This window comes from Catharus ustulatus, chromosome 15, assembly GCF_009819885.2.
Source record: "Catharus ustulatus isolate bCatUst1 chromosome 15, bCatUst1.pri.v2, whole genome shotgun sequence".
Taxonomy (NCBI): Eukaryota; Metazoa; Chordata; class Aves; order Passeriformes; family Turdidae; genus Catharus; species Catharus ustulatus.
Window position 1 is genome coordinate 13,754,367 of NC_046235.1, and position 26,705 is coordinate 13,781,071.

Sequence of the window (26,705 nt, forward strand, 5' to 3'; positions counted from 1 at the left end):
ACTGATTGGTTGTATTGTACTCCTAAAATTTAATGAAATGTAATCCAAGGTTTTAATTGCATGTCTGGGTTTATGAATTTAATGTTGACTTTAGCAATCCTGCTTAGTACCTAATGAGGCTGAACTCTCTGTGTAACAGTGAACCTCTTCCAAAAGATCTAAAGATTAAGGAATACTTGAAAAAGCAGGGAGGGAGAGACAGCAGTTGCAAAGGTATCACCTAGTTTCTTGAATCTCCTTGACTTTTAAGTATCCTTTGTGGTTCAGAGTAATCTTGGTTTCAATTTGTGATTAAAATTTCCTCCTTACTGGTCTACAGAATTGCTTGGGTGATCCGTAGTGAGTGTGTAAGAGATTTGTGATCTGCAGCTGGAGCAGTGGAAGCATCAAACAGGCTCTTAAGCAAATATACTGCAGAACAGCTTTCCAGAGGGATTTAGAAATGTCCATTTCTTCATCTGCTCCTCAGGCAGCATCCTAATCCCAAACCCAGCACACAGAGTGGGCTGCAATGGGCAAACACTTGGCACAACTCTAGGAAAGCTGATGGGCTGTATACTAGAAGCTGTGCATCTGACACAGTGCTTGACATAACTCCTAATCTGTGTTAATGGAGTTGCCTGAGTGGCCTTGGTTTCTTCATTGTGGTGTCAGCAAGGGGGATGTTTCAAGTCTTTGGGGTTGAGTGTTTGTTCCAAGGCTCCCACCCAGCTCCAGGGTGGGAACTGCATTCTGCTCAGCATAAAATGTGCAGCTGATGCAGAAGGTGGTTCCACTAAAGCAGTGCTCTGAGGTGATGACTGTGTGTCCTCTCTCTTGCTTTCATGTGTCAGAAGAGCTCTGGTTTCTCTCCTGGTCTGCAGCTTGAAAGGAAATGTCTGTCATTAAACATTTTTATGTATGTATAACAGACTGTAAGCACTGAGGTGTTCTGGTGTCTTGCAGTGAGAGGCAGCATCTAGAAACAGTGGCATTGGATGGGGCAGCTTTCAGAAAGAGAAAGGTGTCTCTGCTGTGGCTTTTCCTGCTCCATCTATTGCTGTCATCATTTCCCTTGCTAGAAGGGAAAAGGTTATACTTGAAAGAAGTTACAAAACAGCACCCAGCAGGGTATAATCTCCTCCAAATAAGTACTTGATAAGGCATTTCAAGACATAAGCCTTCTTTAAAGAGTAAAGGAAAGTTCATTGGTATCCAGACAAAGACCCTTTGGCCATCTGGACTTGACTTACTGTTGTCTGCTCTTGCTCGTGGGTGAGGAAGTGCTGTCTGAGCTGTGGATATAAGGTGCTGTGCAGCACTTAAGCTCCCTTGACCTAATTCACTTGCTTTTTTGCTGGAGCATGGATTAGCAGTGGCTTGCTGGCGCAAAAGTAAGCAGCAGTTAATTCTTGTAAGTCAAGTCCTGCATGACTGTGATTTGGGTAATGCCATCTTTGTGGAAAAGGCAGGGAAAATTCCTCAAATGAAGTGATAAAAGAGTGGCAGGGGCGATCCTGGAGGCAAATACTGACACGGCAGATAAGCTGTGTGTTCAGGTCTGGATGATGCTGGCTGCTTCTGACTGCTGCTTTCCCTTTCTAAGTCATGACTGATCTCAGCTCAGCCAGAACAGGCTTCCTTGGAGGCCTTAACACATTCCACAGGATTCCAGATTGTTCTGAAAATGCTTTCTAAATGCTCTGTTAATTAAAGATTTCTCCAAGTCAGAATTAAGTTATTAAAATGTTCCAGGCATTTTCTAGAAGTCTTTTGAAAGCTGGCTGTACATTCCTTTCAAAGTTGATGTTATGAGTTACAAAGTAATATTGTGCTGCTTGTGGGTTACAGATAAGTTCAAATAAACAAATTATTAGGGTTTTTTGCAGTAGCTTGCCTTTTTGTGAACTGCCACTGCTGTTGAGTCACTCTTCAGGATTTTGCAGTTGTGGTTCTTTAGCAGTAATGGAAACAAATATTTCGTGTGCCTGGGAGGGCACTTCCAAAATCCTGGGTATGTCAGAGCAGATAGTGCTGCATGAGACAACAGGCTAACAGCCATCTAAAATGCTTTTGGTTTTTCTTTTGCAGAACCCAGTCTGCTTCTAAAAGACTGGGTGACCAGAGATGATAGATTTTGATCATACAGAAAAATTGTACTGTGTGGCAAGTTTGCTGACCCAGCTGCAAGTGTTCAGTGTGCTGCTGAGATTATCTGAAGGTGAGCAGTGCCAAAGAAAGAGTTGCTGTGCTGTCCTGGGGCTGTCCCTGCCAAACTCTGTGAGAAGAGATGCTTCTGTGCTACCAAAACAGTGGTGAGAACCTCAAAGCCAAACCCTGTCCTGACTTCAGATATATGTACTGACATGGATTGAGGGCTGTTGTTCTGGGTTTTAATTAGGCTTTTAGTGTTTTAAAGGCACTCTGCAACCAGAAATATTCTGTATATCAAACTGAAAAGGCTGTGTATTGGAGGGAAGTAGATTTCTGTAGCAGTAAAGTGGAGTTCTTAGTTTAAAATACATTTGTAAGAGAGCTCTGCTTCTACTTCCTTTGCAAATCCAAGTTCTGCATAGATCCTGTTCTTGCATTTTGCAGGTAGTTTGGAGGGACTTCAGTGGAGTTGTCACCTTTTCCTGGCTAGTGTAGTCAGCTTCTGCAGGAAGGTGATAATTGGTGTCCCCTTGACCCCCGCCAGTGTTAGGAAACCTTGCCTGCTGGTTCCAAGATAAAGTCAGGGCATAGGTGTCTTCCTTGTTTTCCTGAGCTTGCAGTTGCCTTTGGCATTTTGCTGCTCAACTCTATGATGTTGCAAAAGGTTTAAAATAAAAATTAAATCAGAACCTTGTCAGTTTATGTTGCTTCTGCTGGGACCCATGAGCAGCTGTAAAAGAGCTGATAAAGTTGATGTTCCAAATTCTGACTGGAATTTGGGAGAGCATTTCAGGTTAGAACTTGGCCTGAAAACAAATGTGTGGTTATGGAGAGCACAGTTGTTGTGTACATCATCCCAAAATCTTTTACAGTAAGTGAAATGTTAATTGTTTTCTGTTGGCTGTGCAGTCTTCTGGTGTATCAAAAGCTGTGTAATTATCTTTCCTTATTAAAAGTTCAGCAGTGGGAATGGATGACTGTGTTTGTGTTTGCTGTGCAATTACTGTAAAGTAATGTGCAAGCCTGCTGAGGGGTCAGTCAGCAAAAGCATTATTGGGGAACTGCATCTATGGAGCACATGGAGGCAGAAGACAAATCTTTAAGTGTCCTTTGTGTTCTGAAAGAAGGATGAGAGGCAACTCTTACAGACTTTGCACTGAGATCAGTCTAAGCAGTGAAGGCAGTGAGTGCATTAATCCATGGCACTGAGAAAAATGTTTATTTTCCTAAGATAACAAAGTTTGACAGGGCTGTTTATCTCCCTTAAGTTTCCCAGGAGGTATGAACGCAAAATGCGTTGTGCTCAGCCTGTTCTATCGCTGTTAGATAATTCCTTTGTAAAACATCTTACCCAGAGAGGTCAGGATTTTACCACAAACCTTGGTCCTCTGTTCCTGCTGTGTTTTTGAGAGTATTTTGCAGATGTGCCTGGTTTGTAAGAGATGCTTTCTTAGGGTAGCAGAGGTAAAATGAACATTTAAAAGACAAGACAGCATCACAGCTGTGTGAACAGTTGCTGCTTTCTGACCCACAAAGCAGCAGTTATTGAGGAGATGGAGTTTTTGAGGAGAGTTTACACAGTTTTTGGACCACTTCACTGCAATCTGGAGCACAATTTTGTGTTTGTTTAGAGGATTTCCATTTGCAGTACATCACTCTCCCAGCGCTCTTGGTCTGGACCTGGCTGGTGGAGTGTCCTCAGTGATGCTGAGCTGTGCTCACAGACCACAAGATTGTGCTGAACATTTGCTATTTAAATTAAACATTTTTACCTACCTGTAGCACAAGTTATTTGAGCTAGCTTTAGCCTTTACATTCTGGAGTGCCTGAGTGAATATTTACATTCTGGAGTGCCTCCTTGGGCCATAGGAACAGCAGCTCAAGAACTTTTGCAGCAGGAAAATCCTTGAATGGCTTTCATTCAGAGGGAATGGAAGTCCTGGGTCAAAACTGAGTTCCTGACTGATTTGAAATCCCTGCTCTCATGTACTTCAAATGAAGCAGTAAGGCACTATTTATTTGAGGTGAAGTTTAAATTTAAAACCCACAATGTAAATTACTTGGGAAGGGATGCCATTTTCTGCACCCATAATGGTGATAAGCTGAATAAAACAATTGCGGGAAACTTACTTCTGGGGGAGAAGCCAAGGGAGGTATTTCAACCATGGCACTTTTATGATAACTTCTGGGGCTTGCTCCTCTTACCAGAAATATTACAGATGTTTGACTGGTACAATCAAAACCAGCTGAATTTGGGGAATTTTAAGGGGTTGTTTTTTAAAGCATTTTTATAAAAACCCAAGAATTCCAATTAGTAGAATTCAACTCATAGGAGTTTAAAAATTAATGGCAACTTACCTTAGAAATATGGATCACTTGAGACTAAACTAAGAGCAAACATATGGTTTCAATTTTTTTTTTTCTTTAAACACCGGCACGGTGCTAAGGCCAGACAACTTTATTTTCCTGATGCATTATAACCAGCTGCAGATGTTTTAGATGTTATCACTTCTAAATGGGCTCTGACAAATGTCTCCTGGAAGCCAGCAGCTCTAAATATTACATACACTGTATTCTGAGGAAATGTTGAAAATAAAGTTTTAGGAATTAAATGCTCAGTGTCTGAATGGAGAAAATTTACTTTCTGCCTTTCTCAGGGGGATCTGCTAGCTGCAAACATTATTTTGTGAGACAGGCACAGATGTTAGTCAAGACACATGTGGAGACTGGAGCAAATATTGCCACAGATGGTCTTGCATGGAGTTTTTTACTGGCCCTCTACTGCTGATACTGGAAGGTGGACACTTGGAAAGGTACCTTGAGATATAACTAAATGCTGACCTGGAATTTGTAACAGGTGTACAGCTATTCAGCATAAAGGCAAAAAAATATTGAAGTATTTATTAAAACATATGGAAATGTGTTTTGTGCATCATGAGCAGGGCATGGCCCTCTGCTATAGAAACTTTTGTGATATTTCACTTACTCTCTTCAAAATTAAAGTAAATAGTTATGACTTAAGATTTTTTTTTTTGGTGCTTCTTGTCTTTTCTGCATAGTTGGGAATCCTTTGAATCACCCAGAAGGACATTTCACATACATATGGGATAGAAAATGTTTCTAGCATATCAGATGTGTGGCTTTGTGGGCGGAGAGGGACCATATGAATATTGACATGAGAATTGCATCTGATGTCCTTGACTTGAAAAATTCAGACAGCTTCATTCATCACTGTATAAACCATCCACATTCATTTTTCCATATGCTGAGAGAGAGTGGGAAAATATCTGTGCTTTGCTGTAGACACCTCATTAATATGTGATTCCATATGCAGCTCTATTGTCAGAGAGAGGAAGGTGTCCTGGGGGGACAGGCTCAGTGACTAAAGGCTGCAGGCTGATACCTGGGTACCAGAAACACCTCTTCAGGCAGGGATGTGCCAAGTAGGCACTACATCTGATAGGGCTTGTTCATATGTTAGCAGTTCACCAAGTTATGGTGGTCCTGATTGAAATTTTGTTGGGAGTCTTGCCAAAAATCTTTTTAAAGGAAAATGGGGATTGCTGAAGTGTTATTGATAACTTTTTCTTTTTTGTGTGTGTGAGAGGTGTTTTGCTAGAAAGGTATTTGAGAATATGGCATGCACTTATTCTATACACAGAAGGTTAATGATGCATCTAGTTTGTACCACACAGGGTGACCAGAGGGAATCTCCTTGCCTGTCTGTGTTACCCCTAAAGAGCCTTGCTCCAGCTTTGGTCTGGTTTAAATATAAGCCAGCTTGTGCTCACTGGAATCCCTGGAGTCTGCCTGGCACTGGGGAGCAATTCCAAGAGCAGATTAGGGCTGGAAGCATCAGTGGTAAGTGCTGGAGCAGGGACCTGCATGCTTTACTGGGAGGGACATGGCACAGTGCCCTGGGTGGGAGCCGAGCCCAGCAAATGCAGGTCTAATGATTTGGATTTTGCTATTTCACATTAGTGTTTAAAACTGCTTAGATATAATCCCCCCAGCAAATCTCTCCATGCTCTGGGATGGTGAACGTTCGCTGCTGCACGCTGATTTTTAAGTATGAAGTGGTTACACTGAATTCTTGTGCAGCTGAACAAAGGCTCTCTCTGGTGCCTGGCAAAGAGGAGAAGTTTTCATGTCTGATTCTGTTTGTACAGGAGCATAAAATGGGTCTTTGTATCAACGTGCTATAACAAATGAAACAGTCAGACAGAGGTTTGGTTTGATACTTGCCAGTTGTGTGGTGGCTCTGGAAAATTATAGAATGTATGTTTAAAATCCTTGGCAGGAGGAGAACTTCTACTGATTGCAGAGTCCAGAGCTGCTGGTTGCATGTGTTCAGTTGGACATTTTTTCTTGGCTTACAGATTCTTACTAAGAAAGTTTATGCATTGAAGGTTGATATTCATAATAGAAATCTTTTCTTAGTGGTTGCTGACCTGAGCCACACAGAAGTTTCTTCCTCCAGTCACCTAGGATATTTCCACTATCTCTTTAGCTTGCTCTGGTTTCTTGCCATAACTTTATGAGAAAAAAAATCTCAAAGATAGTATGTGCCTCTCAGCTGCAGCTGTCTGAACATCTTTATGCTCAGAGGTCCTTTTTCTCTTCTATGTGTGGAGCCTGAATCCCTCACATTTCTGGTTAAGAGACAAGCCACAGTTTATTTTCTGATACATCAGTCAAAACCACTCAGTATTTTTATGCAGCTCTAAGAAGATTGATCTGAATACTCTGAAATCCATAGAAGCTATGAACTTTGGCTTGCATCTTCTTAAGGAAAAGAAAATGATCCTACCTTTGATGGAATCTAGCAGAAAGTTGGCTTCCATTTAACTTGAAGGAATTTGGGGTGGTTTCTCATCTCTGTGGTCTAAGTAGAATATATTGGCTTGTTTGAAACAACTGCTACTTTTTTAAAATGCATTTAAAGGAATTTTGGAGGTTAAAGTATTTGATTTTCCCATGTCACTCATCATGTACTGTGGTTTCTTTAGACTTTCCCCCTCTTGGAGGAAATGTTCAGCTTACTGCAGTGAGAGCTCTGCAGAAAGTGTTCCAGACAGTCAGGAGAGTTCTCACAGAGGACAGAGGATTAAGTGATGAAGGCTTTTATAACTACATGAGCACTGGGTTGGTTTGGGGGTTTTTGGGTTTGTTTGGTTTTTTTTTTTTATGCAATGGTCTTTCTGAAGCTTGCAAAGAAGATTAAATAGAACGGTGTTACTGTGGAGTTGCTGTTTAATCGGGCTCTTCTTTGGCTGTCACTGAGATTAAAATGTTAACATAGGCTTGATGCAGTTCTAGAAACTAAAGCAAGTGCCTGTTCAAAGTTTTATATAAGGAAGGTGGCTTAAATTACAGCAACTAATTAGACTCAACTGTTTGGAGATGTTAAAATAGGTGTACTAAGCAGACAAAAATGTGTGGAATTTCTCACTTACTAATCATTATTAATTGATTCCTTTAAGGCTGGCACTGAGGTTTCCTATCTCTTTTGACAGAAGCAACTTTCTGCTTTAAAAGGTTTTTAACCTCTTTGGTTTAATAAACCTGGAAGTTAGGGGGAGGTGGAGATTGGTACATGTTCCTATATGAGGAAGTTTGAAAGTGTGAATTTGTTTTTTGGAGTGTTAGAAATGGCAGGAAGAATCTTAAATTAATTGCTGGAGTGTGCTCTGCTGCCTGAAAAATAAGGATCCAGTAACCAGAGCCTGTGAAGGAGGACTTTGACAGGGGTTGTCTCACTAATAGAGGCAATTTGATGATCTTGCCCCCCATTCCCAGTTCACTTTCCCCTCCACTGTGCTGGTATGGCCCTGGATGGGGACTTAGTGCAGCCAGATCGATGAGAGGAGCTGGGTTTGAGACAAGAAAAAAGCCTTTAAACTGAGCTGTGCTTCCAAAGATGATGAGTGTAGAACAGCAGTGTAATTCAGCAAACTGGTTTTGCTCAGCTCTGTAGAGCAACAAGGCTGTTGGTTTCACCTCTTCAAAGAATTTTCAGGGATTTACTTCAGACCATGGACAAAAGTGTCAGCATTTATCAATCTAAGATTAGTTTTACTTGAAAGTACAGGGCAGCCTTGATTTTTGTTTTGTTATGCAAATTTGAAACTAATTCCACTAAATTGCATGTACTAAGAATCTTACTTTTTACTTTTTTGGCAAGATTGACATCTTGTCATTACAGTAAGTGTTATGGTCCTTCCTCCTGTTAATGTAATTTGTGAAAATCCACTCCTACGTAGGTTCTTCTGAGCAGCTGTCCTAAATGGGATTACTGAAACCTAGACATTTATCTGAGCTTTTTGCTTTTATAATTCATAATAGCCAACTGCTCTGGCTTAGGCTTTTTGGGATGGGAAACTTGTCTTGCTTCTTTGCACAGTGGTAAATTGATGGAAATACATAAATATTTCCTAATCTGGGAACATGATGTAGACACTTAAATCTCGAAGTCTCTTTGCTTACTTCAAGTTTCAAAAGCTGTTCTTAGAAATAAAAAAGACTAGTTCACTTTGTGTGGCCTCTGGAGTATTTTGTAACATGAGGCATGGGAAAATGGGTCTGGTTGAAGCCATCTGTGAAGAAGTACTGAGAGAGAAGTGGCACTTTTCTCTGAGGTGGATACTGAGGAGGGGTGAAGGGGTTTCCTTGCTCTGTCTGCATGGTGAAGTGAATTTAGATGCATTTGAAAGACCACTCTGGTTGGTGGCTTGCTGTGAAATGCCAAGAATGAATTTTAGTATGTGGTAGTTATGAATTATGAAGTCATCTGGGTCCACATTCAGTGTGCATCTCTTAATAGCGTAAAATTATTCAAAGTTGACTTGTTTCCTTGCATTAAGTGTCTGGCATATTTATGATTCTCTTGCCTTTCTAGCAAAAGGTGGTAACTTCCACATCTAACGTTTAGCTTGTGTTTTGGGAAGGCACTTGCTTTTCCTTTTTTTTCTTTTCATATTACCTTAAAATATGCAGTTTGTCTCCCAGAGGTGTTGCATGTGCTGACACCCAAAACTGGCACTGTATGTAATGGATTTGGGATTCAGTCTAATGTTCTTGGGCAAAAAGCACTTTCCATACAGTATCATGTTTCATGATCTCATGGGGAGAGAGTGCTCACAGGATTAGGTGTGGCTGCCTGTGGTTTGGGCTAAATAATCTGCCTGCTTATTACCGGTGTATAACCAGTGTGGTGCTTTTTTTCCCCTGAAGCTTCACAACCACTCTTGCTGTTGCAGTTCCACCTTCACTTAAAAAACCATCTTTCTTACCACAGCCTGTGTCATCCATGAATCCTTACCCTGAGAGCAGCACTGCAGAGGGAATGTTTTCCACAAGAGGTTAGTTGATTAAATGCTATGACAAATTATTACAGCTCCTTGAAAGCACTTGCTGCTGTCTTTAATTTTACAGTGTCAAGTTACTCTGTCTTACTTAAGTGCCAGCACATTGTACCTGTAAACATGTTCTCTTCTCTGGGAGGGGAGAACAGATGTTTCTGCCTCCCTAAGATGCTCCAGGCACTTGCTGCAGAGATGGTCAGCAGGCTGTCAGAAGCAATCTTTATGGGCAGGCTGGTCTTTCGCAAGGAGATGTGTTTACAGAGCATGAAATGAACATTTTTGCACAGAGGCAAATAATTGCTTACAACGGAGACTTTAGCAGCAGATTTGAAGCTTGAATGATCATTAGTAAGGTCAGCTGGAGCACACATGATGTCCATCTCCTGAGCAAAGTCATTCAGGACTTTTTAGCTGTTCTTTTGTGCTGAGAGGTTTTAAGATGTTGTAATGTTCACGCCATGAGCTTGTCACTTTTGATAAAAGCTTGTGATAGGCTGTGTTGCTACATCTGTATGTGCAGTATAGTTTCTTCAAAATCATTCTTGAATGGAAAACTATCTTTTGACTTGCAAAGAAGAAGAGAGGAAGGAACCCCCCATGCCCATTATCTCAGTCTTGAATTATTATTTAATAGCATTTCAGCATTGGCAGAGTTTTTAAGATTCTCTGCATGAATTGTGTGTGAAACAGGCTGCTGTCACAAGCAAAAGGATCTCTGTGAAAGCTTTCTGTGGTCAGGAGATGGGTCTGAAGGGCAAGAGCTCTCAGGCAGTGTTGGCTGCCCCAAAATGCTCTGGTTAATGCACTCACTCCTCAGGTCAGAGCTCTTTTTGGCAGTAATGAAAAATGGTTTCCGAAGAATGGCTATTGGCAAAATTAACCAGATTGATTCTTCGCTTATGACACAGATCAAGACTTGAACTTCAGTCTTCTATGGTAATAAGACCAGTTCATCATCACTAATTACATCTTTTTGTTCCTGGCAGTTTCTTCAGCCTCCGTACTCTCCTCCAAGGTCACTTCCTCACTCAACAGATGTGCAAGTCTGACAGAGTGCTTCTAAACCACAGAGCTTGAAGGAGATGAAGTTTTTGTTAAAGCAGCCCTGTTTGATAGCAGTTCACCACGTCACAGAATTCAGGAAGTCTGGCTGATGCTGACTGTGAGTGCAGACAAACGTCAGAGCAGAGGGAGCCTCTCCTCTCTGCACACCACAGTTGGAAATGCTCACGGCTCCGAGTGCTCCATTTATAAAACAGCTGTGCTGCTTCAGGGAGGGAAAAATTGCCAGTGCCACAAAGGCTGTTCTGAAAACCTCTTTAAAACGCTGTGTGCTACACCCATGATCTTCCCATTGCTTTTCTGTAGGACATCATTCTCCAGAGGGCAGTGGCCCTTCTTCCTTCGTTCTCATAGTGCAGAACAGCATTAACCATAACCCCTTCAGCAGAGTTATCCTTGTCTGTGCTGAAAGCCAGTGAGCATGGCTCTTAAAAGGAATGGCTGAGCATTGCCTGAATACTCCCAGAACGACTGTCCTTGAGTCCAGGGAACACACAAAATTTAGGATACAAGTTGTCTCACTCCCTGTTCCCATTAAAAGGAGGCTTTAAAATAGTTTATGCTACCCTGTACAAGGCTGAAGAGAGATTCACCTTCAGAATTCCTCCAAAGAGGTGAAGTGGAGCTCCCTGTGTGAGCTGAGCAGCCAGCACTGTTTTGCCAGTGCTGTTTTTGCCATGAGGTGTTACACCATAAATTTTCAGAGGACTCGAGAGAGATGAGCACACAATGAATTAGTCAGGCGCTCTCTAACATGACCTGCTAATAGCCTGCCCTCTCTGAAACAGTCCCAGCAGTGGGAGCTTAATTCTTTTTTCCTGTTTAATGAGACTTGGTTGAGAACAAACACCTAAGCAAATCTGAGGAGTTTGTAGCCATCATTCTCTGCTGCATCTCATGTATAACCATGCGGTTTATTTCTTTATTGATTTTTTTCCCGTTGTTGTCAATGCTTAAGCAGTATTCTTTCAATAAGAAACAAGACTCATAAAAATACCAGATATAATGCATTCGAGTCAAATTAGGATCTTCTTTATTCTGGTATGAGAAGCTACAAAAACTGTATTTTAGAGAATGTCCTGCTGTACAGCAGTTTTTCTAAGTCCCACAGAGCTTCATTATAGCGAGGTCAGACTATGCCGTAGAGAAGAGAATTTATATTTTATCATAGGGCTAACTTCTGTGCTCTTGTAATGACCCTGAAGGACAGTAAATGCTCTAAATAATTCAGCTTCTTTGGAATTTAGTTCTACTGTGCTATAGGAACTAGAATAGATCTAGGAAAATGGAAAATATTGTGGTGTATTTTAATGTGATGCTTGAAGGATGCTTATGAGGATGTTTGGCTGCTATAACCCTATCCAGGAAGTGGATGCTGAAAATTTCAGGAATTCAGTGTTTTCACTGTATTCTCAAGGAAAAGACCTCCCTTAAGATCCTTGTGGTGAAATGAAACCCCTCAAAGTCTTAATTGCCTCTTGGCCCAGGATGGACTGTATTAATTTCTCATACAGTTGAAAAACCTCTTCCATAATTTCATGTGGGGTACTTCTAATTTCATATCTTGGCCTTTTCTTCTTTGCAGCAGTGTGGAAAAGTGTGAGGGCTATTTGTAATGCATGCCCTTTCTTTTCTCCTCAGTCATCTCTGCCCTCATCAGCATCCATTATTTTGCATTTTTCAGTTGTGATGTTTTTGTAAATATCTCAGGATGAAATTAGCTTTTTTCAAACAGCAGGACAGAGTTCCATACAGTCATGATGGTAGGAACAGCTGCTGAACAGCTGCATAAAAAATCATTGAAGTCTCACATTTGTACAGCTAATGTCTTCTTTACCCTTTGAATAGTATCCTGAATTTTTGATGCTTTTTTCTGTGGCCAGGACTGCTTTTGAATTTTAATCCCATTCTCCAGTTAGCAACATCAGCAGATTTAACAAGCCTGTTTTCCATTCCAGTATTGAAATCGATAGATAATTTTACAGGGTCTAGAAAGATTCTGGCAAAGATTGCTTTGACACATGATCTGAATGTTTGCATCAGAATGTGTAAGTTTTGATTAGATTTGAGTGAATTCCAATTTGGATATTATCAATAACAAGACTCAGTATCCTCAGTTTTACTTCACTGAGTGACACCTCTCCTTTCTGTCCTGTCTGCCTGGTTTTTATGTGTTTCAAAAAGAAGCTGCTTGTTTCTTCCTTTTAATCCTGACACTGCTGTAGTTAGCAGCCGTTTGTTACTTTTAAGATGACATCCAAAAGTGATTTGTCACCTTTCAGACATATACAATGTTTTGGTGTCTGCATCCCCAGCCCTGCTCTTCCTCAATTTCCCAGAAGTATTCAGCATCTTTCAGTTATTGGAAATATTATCTGCCTTCCACAGGCAGCCTAACACTGCCAACCAGCTTCTTCCCAGACTCAATTAATTTGTTTTTCCAGCCTCTATTTTCCCCTGTTGCACCCAAATCAGGCTCAGTGGTCACTGCTAGAGGGCATCTCAGGGTCTGGCCTCTAAATTCAGCAAAGGATTAGCTGATCCTCTCCTGACCTTGGTTCAGCATCACCTCACCCCAGGGTGCAGGAGTGGACAGGTGACTCTTGGGGTGGCATAAAGATGTGTGACATTCACCATTTCATGTTTGAAAGGGTGGAGTGAAGCCTGGTGAGCAGCTTGCTTGGGAGAGGAGTATTAAACTTGGGAAGTGTGATGAGATGATGCACATACTGTGCCCAGGAGCAGGGAGCTCTGCCAGTGCTTTTCCTGTGGAGGGAGGAGTGGGGAAAGGGTGCCAGACGCTCTCCCCTGCTGGGTACATGTGCTTGGCACCTCAGCTTTTCACTGCTGAGAAGCCTCTAAACATTACTGTAAATGCAAGTTGTTTTTAAGGTTATCCATGGGATGGTCCATAATTGTGTGATGTGCATGTTTCCCAAGTTACTCTGCCCACCCATCAGTTGTGACCTGGTCTCCTAGAAGAGATTGACAGCTGAATTTGGGATTTTTGTGCAGTAACTCTGATTTTTGAGAATTTGGGTTTTTTATGCATTTGCTGAGTGCAGCATACTAGTTGTGTGAGCAACAGTTAAATAACTCTTTGGGAAGAAGAGCCATGTTAAATGTTGCTTTTTAGAGCTGATGTTTTCAGTTTAATATAATACTGTCAAGAAGCCTCAGGTTTGCCAGGTTGGTAAGGAATTCACTTTAAAATCTTTGGACAGCTACAAGGGAAATAGGTGCATTTTGTTGATGAGAGCTAGAAAACTGTGGTTTTGCTGCTAAGATAAAGCTGGCTGAGACTGATGCTGTTGGTGGGAATCAGGCAGCAAACCTCTTTTGGAGCATCACCTAAAGTAATAGTAAAACTTTATTGAAAAGAATGATTTTCCTTTTTTTCCCTAAACTAAAGCTGTCAGAGTGGTTGTTGATTTCCCAGTGTCAGCACTGAAGTTACTGCCTGGACTATGGAAAATAAAACAGAAAAATGCTTGTGGTTCTTTTTGCCTTGTTGGAGTTAGCAGGAACTATTTGGTTCAAGATGTGTGTGAGTATTATGTAGGCAGACTAATTGTTCCTGGTGGCAGGAGATAAATGGGGGAAGAGTGCACTCTGAAAATATCTGTAGACCTCTTAATGGCTTAAGTTGTCTCTAAAATCTTTTTGGGTGAGTATTTATTGTGTTACCTGTCTGCATTTCCAGGGACAGTTGAGGGTTAAGGTGCAATCATCTGATCTGGGTCTGCTGAGCAAGGTGAGCTGGCAGAGCATGTCTGGGGATCACTCCCTGTGTTGGTGGATGCTGTTCAGAGATGTTGTGACATCCTCTGCTTTTGGGTCTGGCTTTTTCACAGATGACAGTCAGATTGTGCCTCCTCTCAAATATCTGGCTAGAGATACTTCAGTAATTTTATGTGTAGCTCCTAGTGATGGGTGAAGGCTCAAGAAAAAAACCTAAAATACAGATTTATTTTTTTTCTAGTAGCTTTCAAAATTCAGGGTAGAAACAGTTTCTTAAGCATGATATGCAACTTACTGTGGGAAGCACTGTGCTGACATAAAACACATTCTCAGTACCTGGCACACAACAAAGTGGCAGCTACAGTTCTTATTCCAGCTTTTGAGTCATATCTGTCACGTAGGTTTTGTATGGATTTATATTTTTTCCATAGCACCGAATGTTGGATCTTTTTTTTACCTTTTTGGAGAAGAGCAGTATTAACCTTTCTGAAGCCAGTGTACTGTGCTTGCTGACAAATCTTTGCCCCTCACCTGGCATCAAACCTTCCCTAATGTGCCCTTGAATTTTGTTTGTGTGAGTTTGGCACCAGCCCAGTTTCCATGAGGAAAGGTAAATATCTGATCTACACTGTCAGCTGTTGCAGACTGCAGCAGCTCTGTCAGGCTTATGGATGCCTTATGGTGTTCTGCCTGCTTTTTTGGGCAAAATCCTGAGCATTTCTGTTTACTATTATGAACTATAACTGCTGGCAAGCTTTCAAACTGCCTCGCTCATCTTACCTCAGAAAACATGTTCTAGTGCAGCCTCACTTGTGCCTTTATCACAAAGTGCAGGGTGTCCTGCTAGTACACTTTGCACATTGGTAAGCCCCAAAATTAAGTGTTTTTCTCTTGAAATGTCTGACTCTGTGGAAAGTACTTAAAATTCTTCTTTTGCATGTCTAGCAGGTAGATTTTGTCCTGTCCTTGCTTCAAAGATTATTGGAGCATTAGCAGCCTTATCTTTTATTTATAATTTGATTTCCTTTTTCATACCAATTATGCCAGTTTATACCAGGACTTATACCAAGATTTCCCAAGGACCTAGTACCCAATCAGGTGGATTCCACGGAATGAAAGGAACAAATTGCCATTTTTTATCATTCAAATAGTTACAAATGCTGTACATTTTTTCCTGTTAACTGAACCAAGTCAAGTTTGCAGTCACACATTTGCCAGGTCCACCTACATGCAGCACCACCTGAGTTGTCATCTTGTATTGGTTGGGTGCTGGGAATTTCACCTCTGTGTAGTATTTCTGTGTTGAGGATATTCAGAATGCTCATTGTGATGTATTTTTAATGGGATTTCTGCTAATATTATTCAGGGTTTGCTTCTGTGCTTGTGTATAAAATATTTGGAAGTTGTGTTCAGAATCTGAGCAGTCCTTGATTGGCTTAACGTTCCTATAATCTTATCTGGAGTTTATAGCTTGAGTACAGAGAACTCACCAAGATGATGGAATTAATAGGCTTTGTGTCCTGCATTTTTATTAAATCTTAATGCAGATTATTCAACTATTTTTGCATATGGAAAGTCAGATTTCAGAAACAGTGCTCCCCAGTTGCCCTTGTAGGAAGCCAGTGCACCTTGTGGGCTGTTCAGTTGAGTTAAATATGGAGCATGGGTGCCAGGCTCTGCTTCAAATGGTCACTTCTCAAACTGATCTCCAAACCAGCTTGTTCCTTCCTTCTCTGAATGTAAGGCTGTATTTTAGACAGCTTCAGCCAGCACTAGATTCTGTGAAAACAAAGGGCATCTCTCTGGATTTCTTGCCCGTAGCCTCTGCCAGGGGTTGCAGTCCAAAAGCAGCTCCTGGACATGTTGTGATAAAACACTAAATGTATCCTGGTTCCTTGGGAGAGCTCATCTGGTTTTATGTTTGCAGCAAGCTGTAAAGCAGAAAGGGTTGGTGGGAGGGGTGGGAAGTCTGATCCTAATTGAAATGACAGTTCAGGGGTTCCTTTTGTCTCCATCTTCATTTTGTGTGTTTATTGTCCAAGCCCCTCCTGCTCTTGTACCAAGATGAGGAATGAGTTGTCTCCTTCCCAACCTAGGCTAGCACAGGGCATATATTCTTTGGGAATTTTATAGGATGTTGCTCTGTCTTGGAGCAAGGTTAAAGAAATGTTCTTATTGCTTGAGGGGAAACCAAGGTGGTTTGCCCCAGCTAAATGCCTGCAGAGCTTATTCCACAGTGTTCAGCAATTCCTGAGACAGGCTCAGTGTGGGAGGTGGAGCAGTTCTGTACAGGGAAAGGGCTGTAAATGTTTTAGTGAACAGAAAAGATGAGAAAGCTATTGTGGGCAAATGAATTCTAAAACTAGGCCAGCTGGGGTTTTAAGAGCTGAAAGGAAAGTCTGAGACTGAAACTGCTGTGCTATCACAAGATGTGCTTAAATTCAGGGATTGCTGACCTTGGAAGGTGCTGTGCCTCTGCAGGCCTGGGCTGCAGAATTAGTCAAAGAGTAATTTCAGATGAGCAGACATCACAAATCTGTAATATTATATCTAAAGGTAAGCAAAGAACAAAGTGTGAGGTGTTTTGCAGAGATAGATGACTAAGCTGGATGTCATACCACTGTGCTCAGCTGATGTCTGCAGACTTTAATCCACCGATGATCCAGGACTTTTTGTGAGATGAATTTTATTTTTTTTAGTGCTAAGAGGTTTTCGGCGACTGATGTTGAATAAAATTTGTTAACTGAAGGAATTTAAGCGGGGGGGGGAGGGAGTTAGAGTTCAAACAAGTACTTTTCTAGCACTGGGTGCAAAAAACTTACTGCATTAAAAACCAGCTAGAAGCAGCAGGCTGTCCCATCCACCGAGGAGCTGGTGTTCTGCAAGAACATATTCTTTAATAGCTCTGCAGCTCCCAGATGTCCCTGGGCATTCTGCACAAAAGGCTCTGCTTTGTGCCTGTCTGCACTGATCTCTGCAGCTGGTTCTGCTGCAGTTGTGGTTTCATTCTGTGACATGGGATAAGGACTTGTAAAGGTGGTAACTGCACCATGTATTTAGTGGTTTGTTTTCATTTTTTTCTGTCTTCGCTCAGATTAGGATTAAAAACACGAAGGAGATGAATTTTCTCGTGTTCAGACTTGGTTGTTTATTAAATCTTATCTAAAGTACAGAGAGTTCTGCAGCACTTCTAGCTGCCAGCTAAAAGCCAGCAAAATGGAGGTCTAAATCTGGCTAGTTATAAGGTCTTTTAAAGCTAAACAGTCCTATAGAGAATTAACACTTGCATTATTTATACTTTTGACCTAATAACTTGTGACCTGCAGTGCATCACTAGCTATCCAACCAGAAACTACTACCTGAAATCATGAAGAAGACAGAAAAAAGACAACACCCAAAATCCTCTATCTTGTGCCATATCTATTACTATATTTGAAAACTTTCAATTTCAAAACCCTTCGCCATGTGAAATCACACACTTCTATTCCAACTACACACTCATGACTCTAACTGTATCACTCAAATTTGGAAGTCTTTTCCAAGGCCTCAGGTCAAAAGCAGTGATCTCCTGGAGATCAGTGTCTGAAAGAACAGAAAACTCAAAACTCCCAGGTTTTTGGGATCCAACAAGGACTGACCCAGGAGTGCCCACAGTTATCTGTGCTATACTGTTGAAATAATCAGACAGAATATTTCCATACTTCAAAGCCTGGCATCCTCCAAAACAAAGCAGAAATCGGAATTTAAGTATTACCAGTGTTACAGGTGGGAAGGAAAATGATGGCCAGGAGATACCATTCTGTAGAAAAAGTTCAGGTGTGGTTCAAACCTGTTGCTTGGGTGTGAGTCCCAACAAGCTGTGAAAATGAACTTGGCTTTTTTGTCTTTGAAAGCACTTAAAAATTCTGCATGATGTGGTGCCATTTAGTCCTGCACTGCCTTTTAATAGTTCCTGAAATGTTGAAGGTATGGATTATGTTAATGTACCTTTTAAATTTTTTATGGGCTGAAATAGCTTCAAAAATTAACCTTTTAAAAACACTCTGGTAGATCACACAACAGGCTTTTAGCAGCCTTTTTTTCCAGTAGTATGCTACCTCCTCTTCCAGTAAATGAGGAGCTTTGATTGACTGAGGTTATGTTCAGCTTCCTGACCCAGGAGCAGCTTCCAGCTGATGTTGGTGATATTTTTATTTTTCATTAGCTCATCTGAAAGTCTCAGCTGTTTTCCTGCCAGTGAAAAGGATGGAGTCTGTTTGTGCTGTGTGAATGCTGCACCAGTTTGTTGTTCAACACTTGCTAATAGAGCTCTGACAAACCAAAGAGAAGAATTGCATTTCTTCATGGTGCAAATACAATAGCACTTGCTATCTGTTTATTTATGAAAGGGTTACTTACATTTGCATGGATGGCCCCACAAGCAGTAAAACCTGAGTTTGCTGCAGTGAGAGGGAGGATTCTTCCTGTTTTCTGCTAGACCTGGCTCCCCTCATATTTTGCTTCCTGAAACACCTCAGGTCCTGGAGGTTTTGGAAAACTGGGAAAGATCTGCCTATAGATGTTTTCTCCTTCTGCTCTGCCATGTCACAGAGTGTGACAACTGGGTTGTTCCCAAGTGTGTGCTCTGGAGTGTTCCACCAAGTTCACCACGGGCTGCAAGTTCCTTTAATAAATAGAAGAATAGTTCTTATTTACTGCTTTCCCTTTCCCTGTAGTTTTTCTTGAATTGTTTTGGCATCTTGTTGTAGGATACAAGTGCAAGATAGACTTGCTGAGGTGCTGGGATAAATGAAGAGGTCTGGAGTGAAGCAGATACTGTGTTTGACACTGTCTCCAAAAATCATGGGTCTGAATTGAAAGAAAATAATAAATCAGCAAAACAAATGCTTGAAGAGGGTTTGAGATCTGTACAGCATTATGGTTAACATACATGCTTCAGCAAATCTTTTTTTTTCCTTATGTGAAGAAAACTCTTGGCTTATGTCTCCATCCACACTTTTTTTTTTTTTTTGGCTGCAGCCAGGCACACTAAATAGTGATTAAACAAAAAATTAAAATTCCATTTTTGTGCATTTGGCGTTTGAACGTTGATCAATTGCTTTGGCGGCGTGTTAAGTAACAACAGTGTGGTAGACAACAGAAGGGGCTTATTTACAGCAATCTGTCTAAATCCATTTTCAATGTATTGCTTAATATGCCTTTCTACTTTAGTTCATTTTCAGTTTTAAAAAAATAAAGGCTGGAAACAGGCAGGAGAACAGTTTAAGATATTGCTGGAGAAGTAATCACTCCTTAGTGGTAAACAACTTCCATTTCTTAAGGAAAAGAAAATGTGCTCAAGCTGAAATAGAACTTAAGGGCTTGTTGGAGTTAATGGATGGGAATTCAATGGTTGGTGCACTTACATAGCCTGACTAGATGATCATAATGAAGCCTTCATGCTTTAAAATGTGCTTTTTACACGTTGTTTACAATTGACCATTTAAAAAAACAGCGATATTTTTTGCAAGATGGGAAGCTAATGCAGAGCTGAAGTGAAAATTGCTGGCCTCTTTTATAGGGATAGAAATCCATGTCCATAATGTGAATTTACCCTAACCATGCAGAATTGACAGCTCCAATGTTCAAACAATGGTCATTGCATTCCACAGATAAAATGCACATATGGGGGGATATGGTGGAGGGTTTGGAGTTCTACCTCCTGCTCTGCAGTTAGAATTAATGAGAAATTAGGATGAGAGTGGAAATTGAGATGAAATACAGCTCCCCATAAATGAGATGCTTGTTTAAGAGTTAAAGCAAAAGTCAGTCCTAGGAAACTTGCTGTGTTTTGCAGATTGGTCTGATATCACAGTCTAGAGCATTTGTTGAAGGAATATCATCAAGTTATGTAATTTGCATAATTGAGTCAAATCCCATGCAGCATCCCTGAAGGAAACCACTAAAAAAAGCAACATTCTGGTCCCTGTATGCTGTGTCTGGATTTCTAGAGCTCAGACATCTTTTACAAAGAGGGGGTTGGAGGGGAGAAACATGAAAGAAGGAAAAGAGCTTCCAAAATCACATCAATGTCAACAAGCTGCCCCTTTTCCCAGTGAGAGGGACTTTGGGGACATGCGGTGGCATCGTGCCTGCAACCTTACACACAGCTCTGCTGATAGTGATGGCATGAGATAAGAACTGCAGTCGAGGAGGGGGAAAGCAAATGTTTCATGGTTCACACTGGCTTTTTTTTGGTGGTCTGCTGAAATTAGGTTGGTGTTGAAAGTGTGGCTCTAACCAGAAACGTGATGTTGATAAAGCTGCTGCAGCTACACCTTCCCTCCAGGGCTCTGTGGATGGTGAGGGCTGGCAAGGTCACCGAGGCAAAGACACTGATATTCCTTTTCTAGCACTGAAAGTCACTTCAAAATTAATGTTTACACACTGTTGACAGAACTTGTCAGTGACTCACATCAGACTTTTCAGTTAGGGTGTTTTAACAGCGACCTGCAAAACCAGTGTAAGCATTGTGTGTTTGCTTGCAAGGGATACAGTTAGGAATAGTCTAACCTCTTAACATTTACCCAAGCTGAATTAAATGTAATGGAGGACTCTAGTGTTGGATGAACTAAGGTAACTTCTCTGCCCAAGACCAAAAACAGCTCCAGAATGCAGCATGTCTGCCATGACCTGGAACTGCATCTGCCCTTCAGGATTCTAAAAGCAGATTGGAAGTTTATGTTGTGCTTGTCCTGTGTGAATCTCTTTTGGTGTTCACTTGTACAGGGCAGAAACACCATGAGCACTGCAGGCAGAGGGGCTGATAATGACTGGCCCTGCACTGTCCTCACTTCATTTTGCCAATGGCAACATGAAGAGGTGTTGATCCTTGTAAGTCTCCGAGACTGAGAGCTGTGCAGAGCCTGTTCCCAGGACTTCAGGATCAATAACTCTTACTCTGTGCACCTCTGGAGTCCCACTCTGCAGTTCAGAGAGGTCTGAATAACTGATGTGTGTGCTTCATTGTTTTCCCTCTTGCTTAAAGTTTACAAATAACTGACATGTGTGAGCCTGACAGGGTTAGCTTAACCCCTCACAGATGCTTTTGTGTGTAAATGTATCTGGGACTGAGAGAAATACATCCATGAGCTTGGCTTTTTACTGTCCATCTGCCTGATCAGTGCTGTGTGTAATGCAGTGGCAGTCTCTGTGATTTTTTTTGTTTTTCCTTTTTTTGTTTTCCTTTATTTTAGCAGCCCTGGAGGATGATGTGCTGCTGCCTGCTTTCCCTCTATCTCAGGGTTTAAATTGCTTGCATTAGGTTGTTGCCTGCTCTGAGGATGTTTACATGCACACTGCTGACCCTTCTGAAGAATGGCTTGAAGCTGTGCAGAAAATTCACTTCCCTGTACCCATTATCCTACACTGAGCACACAAACACAAGGATCACTCCAGCCCAGAGCCTGGGGGTGCACACACTGAGCAGGGATGGCTGCAGGTGCTCTTTAATGGCTTTTGGCTGTGTAATGGTGAGAGATGCCCCTCCTGAAGCACCCCAGTGGTGTGGCTTCCCTCAGAGGGTTCTGGAGATACAGGTGAATCATTTGAGGTGTATCTGAAATGTCTCTGGAGCTGTTTGGAGGACAGCTGCAGCTCCATCCCGTGTGTGGATTTCAGAAGGAATGAGTCCTGGTTGTTTCCCAGCTGGCAGCTCAGCCCCACGCAGCCGCCCACGGTGGGGGTGAGAACTGGCAGAGCAGAAGTGAGAAAACTCATGGGTTGAGATAAAGACTTTAAAAAGTAAAGCAAAAACCCCACAAAGCAAAACAAACCAGGGAATCCGTTCCCTGCCTACCATGAGCAGGCAGGTGTTCAGCCTTCCCCAGCAAAGCAGGGAAGACAGAGAAATGTCACCACTCCAAAAAACCCTACTCCCTCCTCCTTCCCCAGCCTGATGTACTGAGCATGACCCACATGTTCTGGGATGTCCCTGCTCAGCTCTCCTGGCTGTGTCCCCTGCCACCTTCCTTTCTGAGGGCTCTGTAGGTAAGCCCTGTCCAACAACCACAAAAACATCCCTGTTTTATCAACGCTTCCCAGCACAAAGCCAAGTCACAGCACCATACCAGCTCCTGTAAAGAAAATTAACTCCACCCTGGCCAAACCCAGCAGAGAACAGTCCCCAAGGGCACCTGCAGCAGTGGACAGGTGTTTTCCTGGGGGATGTTTTCAGAGGGAAGGGAAGTGCCTCTGCAATTCTGGTTTAAATTACCCAATTCCCTGAAAGAGATGGGATTTAAGTATTCTTAGCAATGCTCTGTTAGGCAGATTGCTGGTGGGTCTTAGTTTTCTTTTTATTCCTCCAGGTTGCTTGAATCCCCTGCTCACTTTGTATGGGTTTGGCTTGGGGTGCTGGGCTCCTGCAAGTGCAGTGGTTTTGTGAGGTTCAGAGTTGCATGTGTATTTTTCCTCCTGGATTTAGTCCTGGACACTCTGACCATGTTCTCCTCTGCAGTGAGGTGGGGTTTCCAGAGTAACTGCTTTAAAGGGATTTTCACATGTTTAATCCCAGCAAATGGCAGGAGGGATAGTGACATTGTCAGCAATTCTCCTGGTGTGTGCATTCAGTCCAGAACACTATAAACAAGAGACAAAAGAGACCAAAAAATACCGAGATTTCAGACTTGCCAGTTGTTCCTGCGCCCATTGTGATACTTGTGCAGAAGGCTAGTGCTCAGAAAGTTGGCAAAACTCTCCTGGCAAGGAGGTGCTCTGGTCTGTGGGAGCTTTCCAGGGCTTTTCCTGGCAGAGGAGTATGCTGGAAAGGAGACTGGTCAGTGAGCTGGCCTGGCAAGGAATTGTTCTTGCAAAATTAGAGGCAAAAACTTCACAGATTGGTAGTGTGCTCTAGTGTGGTTTATTTAGTGGGAATGATTAGAAGGGGTGGTGGCATTATGACCATGTAGGAATTCACAGAACACTGGTGTTTAATGGGACAGCTGGAAAACCACAAGGCAGGTTAATTAGGTAAAATTAGTGTAATATTTATGTTTGGTGAGTTCAGATGAGCCATTCCATGATAGGAGTGTGTGGTTTTTCACCAGCTCAGCTGCTCTGGGGCTGCACTTGCCTTCTCCTTCATGATGTGAATCAATAAGGCTTTTGCAGTGCCTCTGGGGACTCCTCTTTCCTTCAGCAAATGTGAGTCTCCATCCTGTGCAGTCAGAGGTGAGCTGGAGACATTGGATTCCTGGGGATCTTCATTTGCTGACTTGTTTTCAAAGCACCTGTGGCTCTTGAATTTCAGGAACATAATGAAATAGAATCTCTAAATGTGTTCAGCAGCAAGAGTCTTAATAAACGACCTTTTAAATCTTACTTTGATTTTATTCAGGTGTGGTAGCGTCTCATTAATAATGATCCTGCAATAGGTCTCCCATTACATCCTATTTAATTAACAAAAAGGCTCTAAGATGTATTGGATGTTTTCAAAATGAAAATGGGAGTTTTTAATAGATTCTGATTAAGAAATACTGTTCTGCATACATGATGGTGCCCTGGAAAAATATCATTTAACAGACTCAGATAAAGACAAGCAGAACTTACTTCCTCCCTTCGCCCCTTTTAGGCTAAAATCCATTTGCTTGTGATGATCTTGCCTTAAGGGAAGTGTTTAATTTCCTCTTACAGGAAGGGGAGGCTGCTGAGGAAAGGTTTCATTTGTTGTGTATTTATTATATATCCAATTTTTTGTTTAAAAGGCATCCTACGTGAGGCAAAAGAAAGACCCTTACTTTGCTGATGGACAAAAGAAAAAAGACTGGCATAACAAAGAAGCCATAAGGAGGGACTCTGAGCGTGTAGGTATGTAAGAGTGCTATAAAAATGTTTTCATACAGATTGTAACTTTGATTTTATTTGGTAGGCTGAGTGTAGAACATGTTCAACTTTAGGTTGAAGGTGATGTTCTTGACATGATGCAGCATTAAAGCCAATTCATCTGTTAATATTTTAACTGTGTTATTCCCAATTAAATTCCTTTTTTCTCAACTCAGCAATAACTATTTTGAGGTGCAAATGTATCACTTAAAACTTGGTATTTTTGTAATAGGTGGAAAATTGATTTTTAAAATACTTACCCCCCCTAAACAAAGTGTACATGGACCTCTCCCAAAAATGGGAGATCCAGAAAGGAAGAGTAAGAAAAACGTTGTACTATACCATTCATGCCAGCCCATTCTGTAATTCTGGGGTTTGTCTTGCATTACAAATAAGACCCATTTTGAGTGTCACAGCTTTACACTGATATGTTTGCAAGGGCTCTGCCCCTCAGTGCAAGAGCACAAATCCATCTGTGCTGAGAATTCCAACAGTGCTGAGGTATTCAGACCACATGGATTCTTCCCACTGTGAATCAAAAGGCATTCTGTAGATCCTCCACAGCATTGCCAAAACCCCTTCTTCTGCTTCTGGTATTAGAAAGAAGACTTTTACCTTCAATTTGCACAGCTGAGTGGTTTGTAGCAGAACTGCTTATCAGATAAAATTGTTAAATTGACACGGTTGACCCAGTGCTAAATGTGACACAGAGCACAAAACTAATGAAGTAATGTTCAAAGGCTATAAGATGCTCTCTTTTTTTTTGCTATATGGATTAGTTTCTGGCCTGTTAAGCCCTAATTAGCAGCAATGATCTGTATTTACTTTCTGACTATCCACAGGAAATGGAGAACAGGGAAAACCTTACCCAATGACTGACGCAGAGCGAGTGGACCAGGCGTACAGGGAAAATGGCTTTAATATCTTTGTGAGTGATAAAATTTCTCTGAATCGTTCCCTTCCAGACATCAGGCATCCAAAGTGAGTATACAGTTTGCATTTCTGTGAGTGAAGGTTTGCAAGCCCTAAATTACCACCTCTGCAGCAATGTGTTCTTTTTTATTATGAACTCTTGTACCTTTGTTCATAAAATACAATCCTTGCACAGCTGTGTCCTTGTGTTTCCTTAATAAAGGATGGTGTGTAGTAATTTCAGTAGGAAATAGAAGAGATCACATCTGGGGGAAAAAAAAAATCATTTTCTCATTTCAAAAGACTTAAAATTACCACAAACTTGCAACCCTGCTCAGAAGAAATCTGTAATGTAACCCAAGGTTTCCATTTCCTGTGTTGGCCACTAGCTGGAAGTGACTGTGGAATGCTCAGGAGCAGAAGATGTGAGTAGCTTCACTCAACTATGTATGAAGAGTTTTACCCGGTTTATGGATTGTTTTTGTGGACATCTTCCTCATAAAAGCAGCATCATCTGGGTTTACAAGTAGAAACAAGTTCCATTTGAATGCTTGCTTTAGAGTCCTTTGGGTTTTGGACATTGTGCTGTAGGATGGTGTTGAACTGGATTTTGGTCAAGCCAGAAGTGAAGAACTTCTGCAAAAATGCATCAGTTAGGACTTAGCCCTTGTTTATACAAAGCTGAGAGTTTAATACTGTTTGTGATGTTCTTAATCTGAAAGCATTGTTAGGCATTTGAATCTGAGATTTTTTTGTGTAAAGCTGTGTTTATCGCAGTTTAGTAAATCTGAATTCAACATCTACTTTATTCATGAGATACAAGTTCCAGAAGCCAGGTTTTATAATTTGTTAACTGCAGAATTGAGATATTACCTCTTCAGCTGTCACAGCAAACTAATCAAATACACTGGCTTGACACCCTTTTTCAATATGAACACATAAAATAAAGTAGTGAGTGTAGCTCTATAAATATTTTAGGCATGCAGCTGAGATGTTTAAACATAAAGATAAATCAAGTCACTGAAGATGTTTGTGGATCAGCCCATGCTCAAGTTCTAGGAAATACAGTTTGAATTCACTAATCTAAATTCCACCTGCCTCCATTTACAGGGCCTGCCTTGGGCTCTGAGAACTTAAAATATCAGACAATGCCAGTATTTTGTTATCTGAGGGTTTAATGTGTTCCCTCACATGCTCCAGTGTTTCCTGAAATTGCCAGCTCAGTGTTGCTAATTCTACTATTTAAACTTTTTTAAAATGTGAAACTTCTAACTCCGGGCTCAGATAAAATTAATAAATGAAGTGTCTGGGACACCAACGATTTAAGCTGTGATTAATGGTGCTGCTGCAATGGTTTGCTTGTTGCTTGACACATCCTTTCCCCCAGCACACAAACTGTAATTGTGGGGCCTCGAGGAGTGGATAAACAGCATGTGCCTAATGGGTGCTGGGATTAGCTGGGCAGGGAGCAGGGCTACCCATGGTGGGATGTGCAGTGAAGGAATTCACGACTGGAAAGATCTGCTGTGCATTCTCTGTGCTCGTGAAAAAAGATACACATGAAATGGTATGGGTTGTGTTACTGGAGAGGTTGATGAGGGCAATTTATAACAAACTTAGACTGATCTAGTC

At 41.5% G+C, this 26,705-nt stretch overlaps 1 protein-coding gene across 2 annotated transcripts in view; it reads left to right on the top strand.

The window, feature by feature from the left end:
- The window catches only part of GALNT10 (polypeptide N-acetylgalactosaminyltransferase 10), a 77,729-nt gene that overhangs the window by 14,772 nt on the left and 36,252 nt on the right, over positions 1-26,705 (top strand). Inside the window, exons 1-3 of one of the 2 annotated variants that reach the window (XM_033072942.1) lie at positions 10,635-10,659; positions 24,044-24,146; positions 25,004-25,142. In XM_033072942.1, the coding sequence (XP_032928833.1) occupies positions 10,651-10,659; positions 24,044-24,146; positions 25,004-25,142 (251 nt within the window). In that variant the 5' untranslated portion in view covers positions 10,635-10,650. Of the gene's footprint in view, positions 1-10,634; positions 10,660-24,043; positions 24,147-25,003; positions 25,143-26,705 lie in introns of those variants that run through there. The other variant, XM_033072941.2, reaches the window with a different exon arrangement.